General features: G+C 39.7%; 1 protein-coding gene across 2 annotated transcripts in view; it reads left to right on the plus strand.

Annotated features, from left to right (window-relative positions):
- The window catches only part of LOC130914348 (intermembrane lipid transfer protein VPS13B-like), a 625,421-nt gene that overhangs the window by 489,433 nt on the left and 122,723 nt on the right, over positions 1–13,265 (plus strand). For both annotated transcript variants that reach the window (XM_057833447.1, XM_057833446.1), the window contains exon 42: positions 6,220–6,416. In XM_057833447.1, the coding sequence (XP_057689430.1) occupies positions 6,220–6,416 (197 nt within the window). The remainder of the gene's footprint in view (positions 1–6,219; positions 6,417–13,265) is intronic.

Here is a 13,265-nt window from a genome sequence, read left to right on the forward strand (position 1 = left end):
TGTTGAATATATCATCCAATTAGGAAACTAGTTGGGCTGGACACATACCACCATGTAGCATATGTTTTTTTTTTGTTTGTTTTTTTTTTTTTGAGAATTTTTTTTTAAATTTCCTCAGAAAATCTGTTAACACTCTACTCTAGGAGTACATGGGGAATTTCGTTCTTACGTTTGCAGACCTGCAGTGCACCAATTAGTCACTTCTGGGGCATGTACGGCACAGAGTGTTTTTGGAACAAAACTGCCGCCAAAAGACGGCTCTTTCAGCCTCCGGGTTGTCCATGAGGTATGGCAGTTCGGCAGGCGGCTCCCATGTCGATATGCTAACCCTCGCCTGAACATGCTGGCCATGGGCCAGGAGTCTTGACTGGCAATCTACGTCAGGAAATGTGACTTGGTTCTGAGGCTGGATTGGATTAACCAAAATCCAACGGATAACTGGTATGGCGAGCATTTCCACGATAAAGGACAACCATGCTTTGCTACAGGAAGTCTATGAGCTGTTTACCTTAAGTGCGATATCGAACCAAAAGAAGCACGAGTGATTTTCAGCCAAGATAATTATTGTTTCAACAGGACTTCACTCAAGTAGACTTGTATTAGTCACAGCTAATGCACTTAAAAAGAAAATACTGTTCATGTGGCTAATTTGATTTTTAGTTTTTGCACCTCATCCACCAAACACTTTTCAACCCCTCTTTACAACTTTGGCATTACATCTGATCCCTGATTTACCGCACTGATTAAAGTTAACATATATTAGCCCACCTGAGACAGCATAGCGGGAGTCATTTTCGGAAAAAAAAGTTCATTGCATCTCCTGAGTAAACATTTGCTCAAGCAGATGTCAATTAAATTCTTCTGCCGACTGAGATAAGATGTTGCAAGCTGTGGATTTTTTTTTCTCTCATATAGAGACACCAGTCACAGAACTGAGGACCTAATCAGTGTTGATCTTTTTAATAAAAGTCATGGAAAACAGGGCAGGGTTTGTTAGCAGTCAGAGCCTCAGCGCAAGCTAGGGGAGTCTTCAGTTGCACAGGCATACTTGAACTTTGATTCAGAGATCACACCTGGGTTCATTGTGGAAATTGAAATCATTTCTTCATGCTGTGTGTTTGCTTTAGGTCGCCTGTCTTTAATTATCCTTCAGAGGGACTGTAATGTGTCAATCAGTCCAAGACAAGTAACGCCATGCAAAATAATAGTTTGAGGTTTGGCAGAAACTGAAGTGCTTGACAGTGATAGAAGTCAGATCAGCCAGTCGCACTAGATGTAAAGATATTTAAAAAGAATTTTGAATATTTACTGTACTTGCCATCAACATATGTACATTTCCTTGGCATTTGAACAGCTTCCAAAATTAAACTTTAACGAAAATGGGTAACATGGTAGCCTCACATTATCAAGACCTTAACGACTTCCAGCAGAGAGTGTGTGACCTATTTATAGTCGCATCTTGTTCCCCAGATAAAGACACGCACACAATCAAGGTTAACACTGCACATACTGTATTTACATCCACTTTACAAGAACACATGTATAAACTGCAGGGCTCCAGACTAACATTTTTAGGAGGAGCATAATGGCCCCTGACTTAAAATTTTAGGGGTGCAAGCAGAAGATTCAGGGGCAGCTACTGTAAATCAGGGGTGCCCAATTCCGGTCCTTGAGAGCCCCTATCCAGCATGTTGTTTTCTATGTCTCCTTCGTCCAACACAACTGAATCAAATAATCAGGATCGTCATCAGGCTCCTGCAGAGCTTGCGGATGAGCTGATCATTTGATTCAGGTTTGTTCAAGGAGGAGGACATGGAAAACAAGCTGGATTGGGGCTCTCGAGGACCCGACTTGAGCACCCCTGCTGTAAATCGACGTGCAAAGTTTTCCTCTAATTTTCACCGATACTTTCATCATGAATGCATAAAACTAAATACCTATGAATCTATATTTTATTCTCTATCACTGTTAACATCAACCAATAGCTTAGAAATTAGGTTAACATGGAATTTTTTTTTTTTAGGGAGACCCAGGTGTAACATGGTTTCAGAGTGTCCCATTCATGGAAATATATTAAGCTTGAGAACGATAAACCGATACGGCCGGATATCCGGTTTTACAGGTGAGAGATACAGATGTATCGATAGTAAAGTTACCATTCGACAGTAATTAGCTATTAAATATTCAATGAACCGATAGTAGAGATAGAATTCGGCTATGGCGAGCACAAGAATCGGCTTCTAAAGCCTAGTTCAATGCATTACTTAATATGATAATAATTTAGCTTTTACTTCACATGCTGCGCTTGTGTCATTCACCACACAGCGCACTTAGATCGCGACCGCACGCATGATATAATATGGACAAGCACTACTCACAGTTGTGGTTTCCTCAACTTCCCATGCATTTCGGCAGAACCGCCACTAGTCGCCGTCATTACCCGATCGTCACAGGCGTGTCATAACAACGCGAGAGCTAACGCACGCTCCGTAGCATTTTCTTCACAGCCCAAAACGAAACTAGTAGTGGCCACGAAGCAACATGCTAAAACAATGGACAGTGTGATCACCGACGCCAGCGATGTGCAGCGATTGATTTTTAACGCACCCAGGAAAACAAAAGTCTGACTTTGAAGTGATGAAGGCAGCCAGATCTGTTCGCATGGGACAGAGCTTGTGTGAAGTGTGACTGTGGAGCGGTACAGAGATCGTGAGTTTTTGACCCTGAAAAATAACCCACTACAATGATGGAAAGGCCGGCATAATGTTTCGACGAAACGCAGTCTACTCAAACATGAACATGTGGATTAGTTGATCTTCCTCAAGAAAAATTTGCCCTTCAAAAAGGATATGGACAGTGATGAGGAATAAAAATTGAGGAAGCACAGGCATAAGTGAATGACTTTGCTGTGTATTAGGTTAAAGTCATGATTATTGACCTGTCTAAAATGCCATGTTTTTATTCCCCCAATTATACCAGTTGTAAAGCATAATTTATGTATTTATGATAACACTAGCAGGTTTAATTCTTTTTTTTTTTCTAGAGCTGCTGCATATAATTAATATCTTTTTGTTTGTAAGATGTTTACGTTGAAAGTTTGCACTTAAATTACCTCTTGTGTTAAAAACATCAGGAAATACAGTAACTGAATTACTGCACTTTATTGTTGTCTGTCACTGGAGTTTTATTTTATTATCAATCCCATCCAACAAAATTACGGTCATATAGTAAGCCTTTTTTTTTTTAATAAAAAAATATAAAACATAACATTGGTATGACATTTTGTTGTTTAATTTTGCTATATTAGAAATGTGGTCTTTTTATATGTTTAAAATACTGTACAAACACACACAACAAATATTTACTATCGTATCATTTTCACTCTATCGAACCTATCGTTCTTACACTGTATCGCATCGAATCGCTCGGCCTTAAAAATGTATTGTTTTTTAATCGAATCGTAACCTGTGTATCTAGATACATATCGAATCGGCTTCATGCCAGAGATTCCCAACCCTAATATATATATATATATATATATATATATATATATATATATATATATATATATATATATATATATATATATATATATATATATATATGGTGGAAAACACTCAAGTGACTTGAAGTTTCGCTCTGAGACCCGCAATTTGGCCAAATTTCAAGATTGTCCGATATGCATGTGTGATGCAACATTGGAAAGCTTAAAATCTCAATTTTCCGGGGGAAGAAAAATTTTGAACAGGATGGCGTTTTCTAAAGTTTTTTAACCAGCAAAACCCTATCTAGAGGCGAGAGCACGTAAGAGCAGAATTACAGCTGCCATGACTTTAAAGAGATATTATCGCGTACTTACCTTGTTTCGATTCAAAAACTCCATGTAGCATGTATCACTGAGTGTCAAGACACAGCTGTGAATGGCCACAGCTGGATTTTGGGGGGATTTTATGAGTGAAACGTGGTCATATTATAAGGGTCCCGATGCAGAAATCGCAGACATCAAGGAGTGGTCGAGATTTTCTTTTTCATATATTTACCTTTTTAAATGTTTTTTTCCCATTTTTTCTTTGTTTGGATCGATTATTTATCATCCAACATGCGACAGTAACAAAAAAAATTCAATTAAGCGATAGTTATGAGGTAGATGTCAGTCAGTGACTTTTTTACAGACACAATTTTTTTCATTGTGACGTAATATGTTTAAAAGTTTAAAATATTCGAGTGAATAATTTTTTTAAGTCGTTTTTTTCTTTAAATGAAGTTTTAGACATCAAGTAATGATTCTAAGCTAAAAATGACAGATATTTTGAATAATAAATATAATTAATTACCTTGGTTTTATGGCTGGGTTGAAACAAAAGCTGTTGTGCGACGTCTGGAAACGGGGGTTTTCAGGGTAAAACGGGCAATTTAAAAACATCTCAGGGGCTTCATGCGCCATGAATCTGCTATGGCAGCATATAGACATATTGTTCTATCAAACACAACAGTTCTTTTGGCTTAAAATACAGCAGTTTATTTTAAAGAGGGGTGCAAGAGCAGAAACTGCTTTTCCAGTCTTTTCTGTGTTTTCCGCCATATATAGAGTATGCAGTACATCTATATGTTCTTTCATAAATTTAGGTATTTGTCTTTCCTAGAATCCAACCAAGTGACATATACTGTACTTTCACCTAAAGTTTAGTCCAACCATATTTGATCAATGGCATGTTTTTAAAACTTGAGCCGCAAAAAATGGAAATGTCTTTCGCTGTTTTTTCATTTCAAATCTAATGTGCCGGTGTTAATAAAAATTGACTATGGTTCAAATTCGCCCAGCAAAAACAAGTGATCAGAGGAACATATGAGAAATGTCTTCGTTTCTTCTGAGTTATATGATCATTATTTTGTCATGTCGGCTGATGTCTGTGTAGAATAAAACAGGTGGGGGAAATCAGGTCTGGGAATTCTATGACTCTCTAAGTTTCTACTCAAGTGGCAATTGCTAAGGTTGCGGGTGCACAACTCTGTCGGCTATAATTATGGGAAGTTGATTCAAGGAAGCCCTATGTGGCATTTCATACACAATGTAAACTATGGTTACCTCATCTGATCAAGGTTCAGAGCCCCACATACAAATTTAAGCACTGCACATGTGCACATTGGCCCTCTTGACAGTTCCAAATTGTCCTGGGAGCACCATAGCTTTAGTAAACAAATTGATTTACACAGACCGCTGCACTCCACACGCACCTTCATGCCGTGGTGTCTGGCATTTATCAGGTGGGTTGCTGAGAGCTCCCTGCCACTACTGATCCATCAGTAGCAGGGTTCTGCAGGTGGTCAGTGAAACCTGAGAACTTGGTTTTGTTCACACAGGAGCACTCACCCAGCACATGCATGCTAATGTTGGCGCTCTGTAACAGAAATGAATTGAGCCCTGCCAGCCATTGCAGTGTGAAAATGCTCACATAACTTAATTGTTATTCTGTGTGAGAAAAAAAAATGCTCTAGGACTTACCCAGTGAATGCAAATGGTTGTCTTTTGTAGCCTACAGTTAAGTTATGCTGTTGTCATTGCAGTGTTGTTATGAATATGAGTTATTATTTTGTGCCTCGTTGGTGATCTGTAGTTTAAAATTTGTTTTGGCTTTTTTGAATGAGTGAATGAAAAGATGTGAACATTGTGCAAAGTAGCATAATAGCATAGTTATGTTTCAAAACTTTACTTGACAAATATGGGGAGCTTAATCCATGTGGGGCTGCACTGCAGTGTATTGGTTTTGTGTAGTTGGGCTGCACAATATTGGGAAAAGAACTGACATTGTGACTTTTTGGGGGTTTGTGATATATTGTGATAATAAAACTAGAAGAATTTTGACCAGATGACTTGATTAGCTCTGTTTAGGAAGACTTTGGTTGAGTCACCATGACCACATTGTATTCATACCATACCATTTAAACCAGGGTGAGGGGTTTCATCTGGGAATGATGAAGTTTGTTGTGTATAAAATGGATCCAAGAGGCCATGTTTCTGCAAAAAATAGATGATTTGTTTAACACTGTGTTTCACACTTCAACAGCGGCAAAAATATTAAACATTTTTGAAACAAAACAGTCAAATAATGTATATATATTGTGCGGGCCTAGCAAGTAGTGTCCCCAAAAAATCAGACCTCTTGGTTGCAAAGGCTGTATTGATAAACACAATGCCATTTTGGGACTTTTTTTTTTCAGGTGCCATGCAGCTTAGAGTACTGGGATGAGCTCCAGCAGGCCTTTGTTCTGTATCGGGATTTCAGCCTGTCGGAGAGCCGTGCCTGCCAGCTACAACTTCCTAGCCTCAGCTTCACTGATCAGCAGAAGGAGCTAGTGGCCTCAGATGTTTGGAGGATTGTCCTAAATAATAACAGTGAAGCAGGAGATGAGCAAAGGTAAACTAATGTTAATCCCATTATTGTGGTATGTCTCGGTGGCGAAACATCACCTTATCAAATGAGAACTAGGTTAAACCACGTAAGACCAGCCAGTTTCTACCAAAAAACATCTACTTCACTATATTGTCAAGTCCAACAATGGCTATAGACCCTACTCACCAACGTCACAGAATGACGTGTCGCTGTATCCGGCCGCTATATTGTCCGTCAGTGTTTATCCGTATTCTTAATGGTTTCAATTCGTCGTGCAATTTATAGTGCAATTCATGGAAGCCCTGGTGCTTTCAGACGCTGTAAACTCATTGGATGCGTTGCATAAAAGGCGTTATGTGGAAAAGCTTTAGTCTATCCATTCGCCAGATCCATATTTGATGCCTAAATCGATATTTTTCGACCCGCTGTCTTCGCCCTCTCTGCCTGACATCTGCTACCCTGATATCTACAACTATCTTGTCCACACAAAATCAGCCTATTCTCACGAAAGTTTGAAAAACTTTAAGAGCAGCACTCTAAGCAACATTACCCCGTGTGACCCTTTACTTCCAATTTTCTAAAATGGCGACAATCAATAAAAAAAAGTTGACTGCGATGGCCGACGCTTCAAGGATAGGTGAATATTGGACTGTTTCTTCAATAAAACACACAACAACTGTGTCTGCCTCATTTGCAAAGAGACAGTCGCTGTTTTCAAAGAGTTCGATGTGACGCAATATTACCAAACAAGACACGCTGACATGTACGACGACAACATTACAGGGAAGATACGCAGCGAGAAATTATAGCAACTTGAAGCTATTTTAATTTCACAGCAGCAGTATTTCCCAAGAGCCTGAGTGTCGAAAGACAACGCCACAAAGACGAGATTGTTGAAATTATGAAATAAAAAAATTATAAAGCAAATGTGACACACAGAAGGGCTTGCTAAAATTTGTTTAAATATATTGTTCTATGTAAATCAGCCAAGGTAGCCCCCACGCATTTTTACCACACCAAATCTGGCCCCCTTTGCAAAAGGTTTGGACACACCTGTTTATCTTCTTTCACTTGGTACCAGCTAAATATTATTCAAAAAAATAATGATGGTGGAAGAAATAAGCATCTTGAATTTGAAACTGTATGTTGTCGGTGATTAGCCTCGCAATGGTCTTAATTGTGGTTGTCAGCCCAAAACCCTCTAAATATATATTAAATGCATCTTACCAGATATAAAATGACTACTACATAATCTGTAGTGATCGTTTGGTGCCCAGTTTTCTCGTCAAATTGCAGCAGTCCATCTCGCTCTCCTCTCCGGGTCTCTCGGAATACAGTAGAACTTCAAGTCTCTCCGTCTATCTTCTGTTATTGCAACCAACCGCCACACACGCCTTCACCATTTTGATTATTAATGTTAACGAGCAGGAAAACACGCCATAATAGGAGGAATTTACGTAGGAGTAATGGTTAAACCCGACGAGCTGACGGACAATATGGCGAGGAGGCGTGGTTGTGACGTCATGTGAGTAGGGTCTATAATGCTACTCAAAGACTTATCAACATATGCGATAGTTGTCTTAGATTTGATGCAAATATAGTTGGACAAAATTGAAAGCATCCTGTTATTAAAATAGAGAAAATAGTCAAAGCCATTTTGAAAACATCAAAATTTCTCCTTCCAAATTTTACAGTACTGAACTAAACCGAACCCAGAGAGCTCAGTGGTAATTTGACGGACACTTTCCCCAGACATTTTCTAAATTCTGCCTCCTGTTTTGTAAAGATTTGGAGAAACCTATTTGTTTTACTGTGCCACCACACACAATGAGGAACATAAACGGTAAGAGCTGAGTGGGATGGGTGTGGTGTGGAAGAACATGAAAAGTGCACAGAGACTTCAACACCATCAAACCTGACAATTGGTTTCATCACAAACATGATGTATTAAAATAGGGGTTGTTAGCCAGGCCCTCCATGCAAAGTCGGTGACCTCTGAGCTCACAATTGCGCATCTGGATGTATGGACTGAAATTCCCATTGACTGATTCCACAATCTTCATTTTTTGTTTTTATTTATGCGGTTTCCATTTGTAAGACTAGGTGTGCTTCAGTTTTAAGTTACAAAATAATGGCCAAACATTCCCCTTCAACATTTTCTGTTGAAAAGCAGAATTCATGGCTTCGTCAATTACAGCAAGTCGTCCGAGCCCTGATTAAGCAAAGCAGCCCCAGACTGCACTGCAAATTTATAATGATTTAATAAGATTATTTTTCTTAAATCTAGTGAAATAATTTCCCCAATCTTGTTTTGAGTGTTAAAGACTAGTTAACATATTAATGTGTCAGATTATTCGACTTATTTTAAGTAAATATCAGGGATTCCCCTATATTCAACAGATTGTGGCGCACCGCCACACTAAAATGAAAGCCGCCACGCCTGGCAAATGAGATGTATTTTATTTATTTATTTAGATAAAAAAAAAATTTTAAAGGCCGCTTCAAACTAGCGGCAGCCGAGTGGGAGGAGTTCAGCGGACACCTATTCATTGTGTATTGTAGCCTAATGTTCGTAACTATGCAGGCCCCCCCTTAAGAGACGCAAGGGGAACGAGTAGGAAGAATGGGAGAACGAGCGAGATAGCGAGAGATAGCGGTCGCATGTTGTAGCAGCCCGCTGTTATTTTGTTATTGTTTTTCTTTATTATTGTTACCACAATAAAGTGGGTAAGCAAATACAGACTTCTCTCCTTCTTGCCCATATCCGGGGCATTACAATAATTTGGATCGGACTTTTCGGCGAAAGTGAGCGGTGGACGGCCGTCTTGGACGGAAAGCAAACTTTGACTAACTTGCGCTGAGAGACTGCGGAGAGGCGGGGCCCAAAATAAAGCCTTGCTCTATTTTCAGAGCGTTGGTCACAGTAAACGATTTATCAGTTCAAGCAGAGTAAAATGATACATATTCACGGTACAAGAACGTCGTTTCTGTGTCCATCGATTGGTAAGAAAAGGCTGTTTGTACGAGTGACGTGTGGGCGCTCCCGTCAGGGGGGACATTTCACGTGGAGTGGCTATTTTTCGGCACAACACCGGCGCGCCAACTTCAGACAATTACGGCTGACGAAACTTTGATAAATGCGCCCCCCCACCCAAATTTCGCGAGCTCTGGGACACTCGAAAAATGACTCTCATACCTCTCCTTGCTAAGTTAATGGTACCTCGACGTGCCTTTGTGTGAAAATTTAGTTTACGAACAACGGGGAAAAAACTATTCACCTTCTCACCGAATCAAGTAAAACTCTTTACACGGCTATTAGAATTCCCCCAGTGCTCTAAATGGGTCAGTTGACAGAAGGACTGTTATTGTTGTGGTAATGTAGTACTTATGAGGGTCAAATAAAAGGAAAAAGGAGGACTACGACGGTGGTCTGCAACCCGCGGCTCTCGGGCCGCATGCGGCTCTTTAGCGATGCTTCGGAGCTTTTTTTTTTTTTTTTTAAATGGAAAAAGATGGGGGAGGGAAATATATTTTTTTGTTTTAATAGGATTTCTAGGAGGACAAACATGACACAAACATTCTTTCAATTCATTAATATTGTAATGAAGTTAAACTTGTGGTGGCATAGTACAACAGAGTAGTCACGTGGTGCGTCATTCTCTATAAGATCCACTGCAGGGAAAACAAACATTTAATCATGAAGGCTAATTACGTATTTCTATAGTAGGCTAATATAGCTAGTATCGATAATTATAAGGCTTGTAAAAGGCTTTTAATTTTTTGTGGCTCCAGACATACTGTATCAGTTTTTTTGGTGTTTTTTTGGGGGTCAAATATGGCTCTTTCAACAGTTTGGGTTGCCAACCCTGAGTGACTACGAGATGTAAGTCGTACTATTGCCACGAGAAAAAAAGTCGCATTAGTACATCGGGTAACGTAGCTGTAATCAGCTACGCATTTTACATACATGTACTGTAGCTGAGAGGTACAACATTAGCCTGGCTAATGAAATATTTCAAATATATCTTTGTTATGGTTCTTCTTGGGGGAAAAAATGAAGCGAAAAAAATTCGCTGTGGCACGACATGGTGAGGCTGTCCGACTCCGATGCAGCCCACCACCACAGCTTCAAAAAATCCTAGGGGAAACACTGAATATTACTAATTGTTCTGGTTAAGCCCATCCATCTACAAGTTGGTAATTTTTCCGCCTACTTCAAGACAAATTTGCTTTCAAAATAATGTCTTAAACAATATCTATTCTTGAATTAAGAACATTTCAAAACCTTTTTAAGATTAAATAAAGTAATTCAAGAAATCTAAGTAAAAATAACTTGAAGCACTGGCAGATAATTCCACTTATTTCTAGTAGATTTACACTGAAAACCAGGGAATTTAACTAGTTTTGAGGAGGTGTTTTTGCAGTGTCTAATACTTCTATCGCCACAGTTTTGTTTTCTATGCCTGTGTTATATCCACGCCATCAAGACACTCAACTCCCAAAAAGTTGTAACTGTTGTTTCGTCGTCCCATAGAATATTCTCACCAAAGACATGGAAACCATTCGGAGTTTTTTGGGTAAAAGTAAGATGAGCCTGTATGTTCTGCTCGGGGATGAGTCGTTTCCACCTTGGAACTCTGCTGCGTAGGCCGTTTCTTCCCTGTTTCTTCATTGTCGAGCCATGTACACTGACCTCAACTGAGGAAAGGGAGGCTTTCAGTTCTTTAAATTCTGTCCTGAGTTCTTCAGTGAACTCCTGGATGAGTCTTTGGCCAGAACAATGGCCGGATGTGACGTACATCGTCAGCATGGAGTCTGGACTTTGGGATGTGGCGAGAAAAGAGAATTGGCCTCTGAAGAGTGAAGTTAAGGAGATCAAGATAGGACTGGAGAATTGAACCATGCATTCTGTATCTTTGTGTTCCCATTTTCATTGCAAGGATACTAGAGTTGCTTGTTAACTTTCAAGTTTAGCATGTCAGGACGCTTCCTGCCCATTGTCATCTGGGATAGCCTCCATCACTCCACGACCCTTGTCAGGATAAGCAGTATGGAAAATGAATCAATGAACGAATGTTAGAAGACGTGATGACGTCATATACACTGTGATCACGGAATCTTTGATCATGAGCTGGAGGAAGACTTCAGATCTCTTTCAACTTTAACTGCTTCAGCATCAAAGAGGATGTAGGTCTGCACGGGGTTATTTTTTGGGGTTTAGAAGATTGTCGTTTTGTAAAGTTCTGTGGTACAACTATGTCTGGTGTGAAAACACTATGTAAATAAACCTACTTTGCCTTCCCTTTCTTTGCACCGGGCCCCATGCTGACATGTTTTGATAAATGTGTGCTACTTTCACTGAACGGTGTGTATTCATATCCACATTGGGTACGAATGAGAATAGACGCAGAGCACTCATTCAGGCGACTAAGCGCAAAAAGTCAGCAATGTGTCCCTTGTCCCACATATGGCGAGCAGGAGTTGGGAGTGGATTTGGAAGGCGTTCAGATCAGCCTAATGAGATTTCCCAGCACACCAAGTGCCTGTCAGGCCCCATCCGGATTCCTTCCTGCTTACCTTGAGTGTATCTAATCGAGGGAAAGCTCACGGGAAGCACGAGGAGTAAAAGCCCCCTTTGGTTTGGCTCACAAGTTGCCAGAAGGGTTGGGTCAACTTGTAACACCTCAAAAAGAATGTGTTTGGTCTTCCAGTCTTACTACCACTGCTTCTCTTCTCCAGTATGTCAGTGAACACCTTCTGACTTCTTATGGGCTTCACACATTTTTGTTTCATTTTTTTTTTCCTCATCCTAATTCAGTTATTTCCCTTTCCCCCCCATTTCCTCGTGAGATTTAGGGAACTTTAAGTGGGATAGAATTTGCCAAGCCCACATTCGTGTGGCTTAGTGGGCTAGATGAGCAGAAAGGGAAGGGCTAAGAAAACATGTAAGAGAAGAAACTAAAAAAAAAAAAAAAAAACTCAAGAAGAGTGTAAAACTAAATATACATCTGACTTTCATTATAATCATACTCCAAACATTACATGTCCTTTGTTTAGATTATTTGTCTTTTTTGATCAAATTTGATTCCCCCTCTAATTTTGTCTGATGTACTTTAGTTTCCAGCAATAGAAAAAACAAAAACACTCAAGAAAACCTTAACATATAAATTACCGCTACATTATAAATGATCAATGTAAAGTGACTATCTTTTTTAAGGTGTATCAATGTTACTGAAGTCTTCAGCATTTCCTGCTGCAACCGTTATTGAGCACCTTAGCAGGATATTACAAAAAAAATGTTCATTAGTAATGTTTTAGAGCTGAAACGATTACTCGAATAATTTGAGTAGCTTGATTTTAAGAATTAATCGAGGCATTTTCTCCGCTTCGGAATGGTTTAATTTTGCCAGCTCTAAGCATGGCGTTTTGCTCGGACTATTTTTAATGTGGCATACCGCGCTGATGTCACGTGTGTTGAGGAAGAAGCAATAATACCTGACTGCAGCCGACAGCCGCTACAAACTACGCCAACGTTGCTACAAACTATGCCCACATAATGCTACGGTGGTAGCGTCTTATGTGTCTCATAGATATCATATGTATAAAGAACTAGATGCTAGAAGACTCGCCGGCCTTAGTAAACAACCGCCACTTTAAAGCAGTAAACTTCTCAGCGCTAATAAGATTAACGTTAGCCCTGCGGAGGGCAAGGTTTCTATTAATTATGACTACTGTTGATGCGTGGGTAAAATGTCTTACATACAGGCTTTATTTAATCTGTAAAAATGCAACAGGCTTAATCTTCATGTTAGCGGGGGGGTAATTCGTCGGTGGAGTTGATTTCAACAAATTCCGTGAAGTTTGTCAGTTATT

This window comes from Corythoichthys intestinalis, chromosome 4 (genome assembly GCF_030265065.1).
Source record: "Corythoichthys intestinalis isolate RoL2023-P3 chromosome 4, ASM3026506v1, whole genome shotgun sequence".
Taxonomy (NCBI): domain Eukaryota; kingdom Metazoa; phylum Chordata; class Actinopteri; order Syngnathiformes; family Syngnathidae; genus Corythoichthys; species Corythoichthys intestinalis.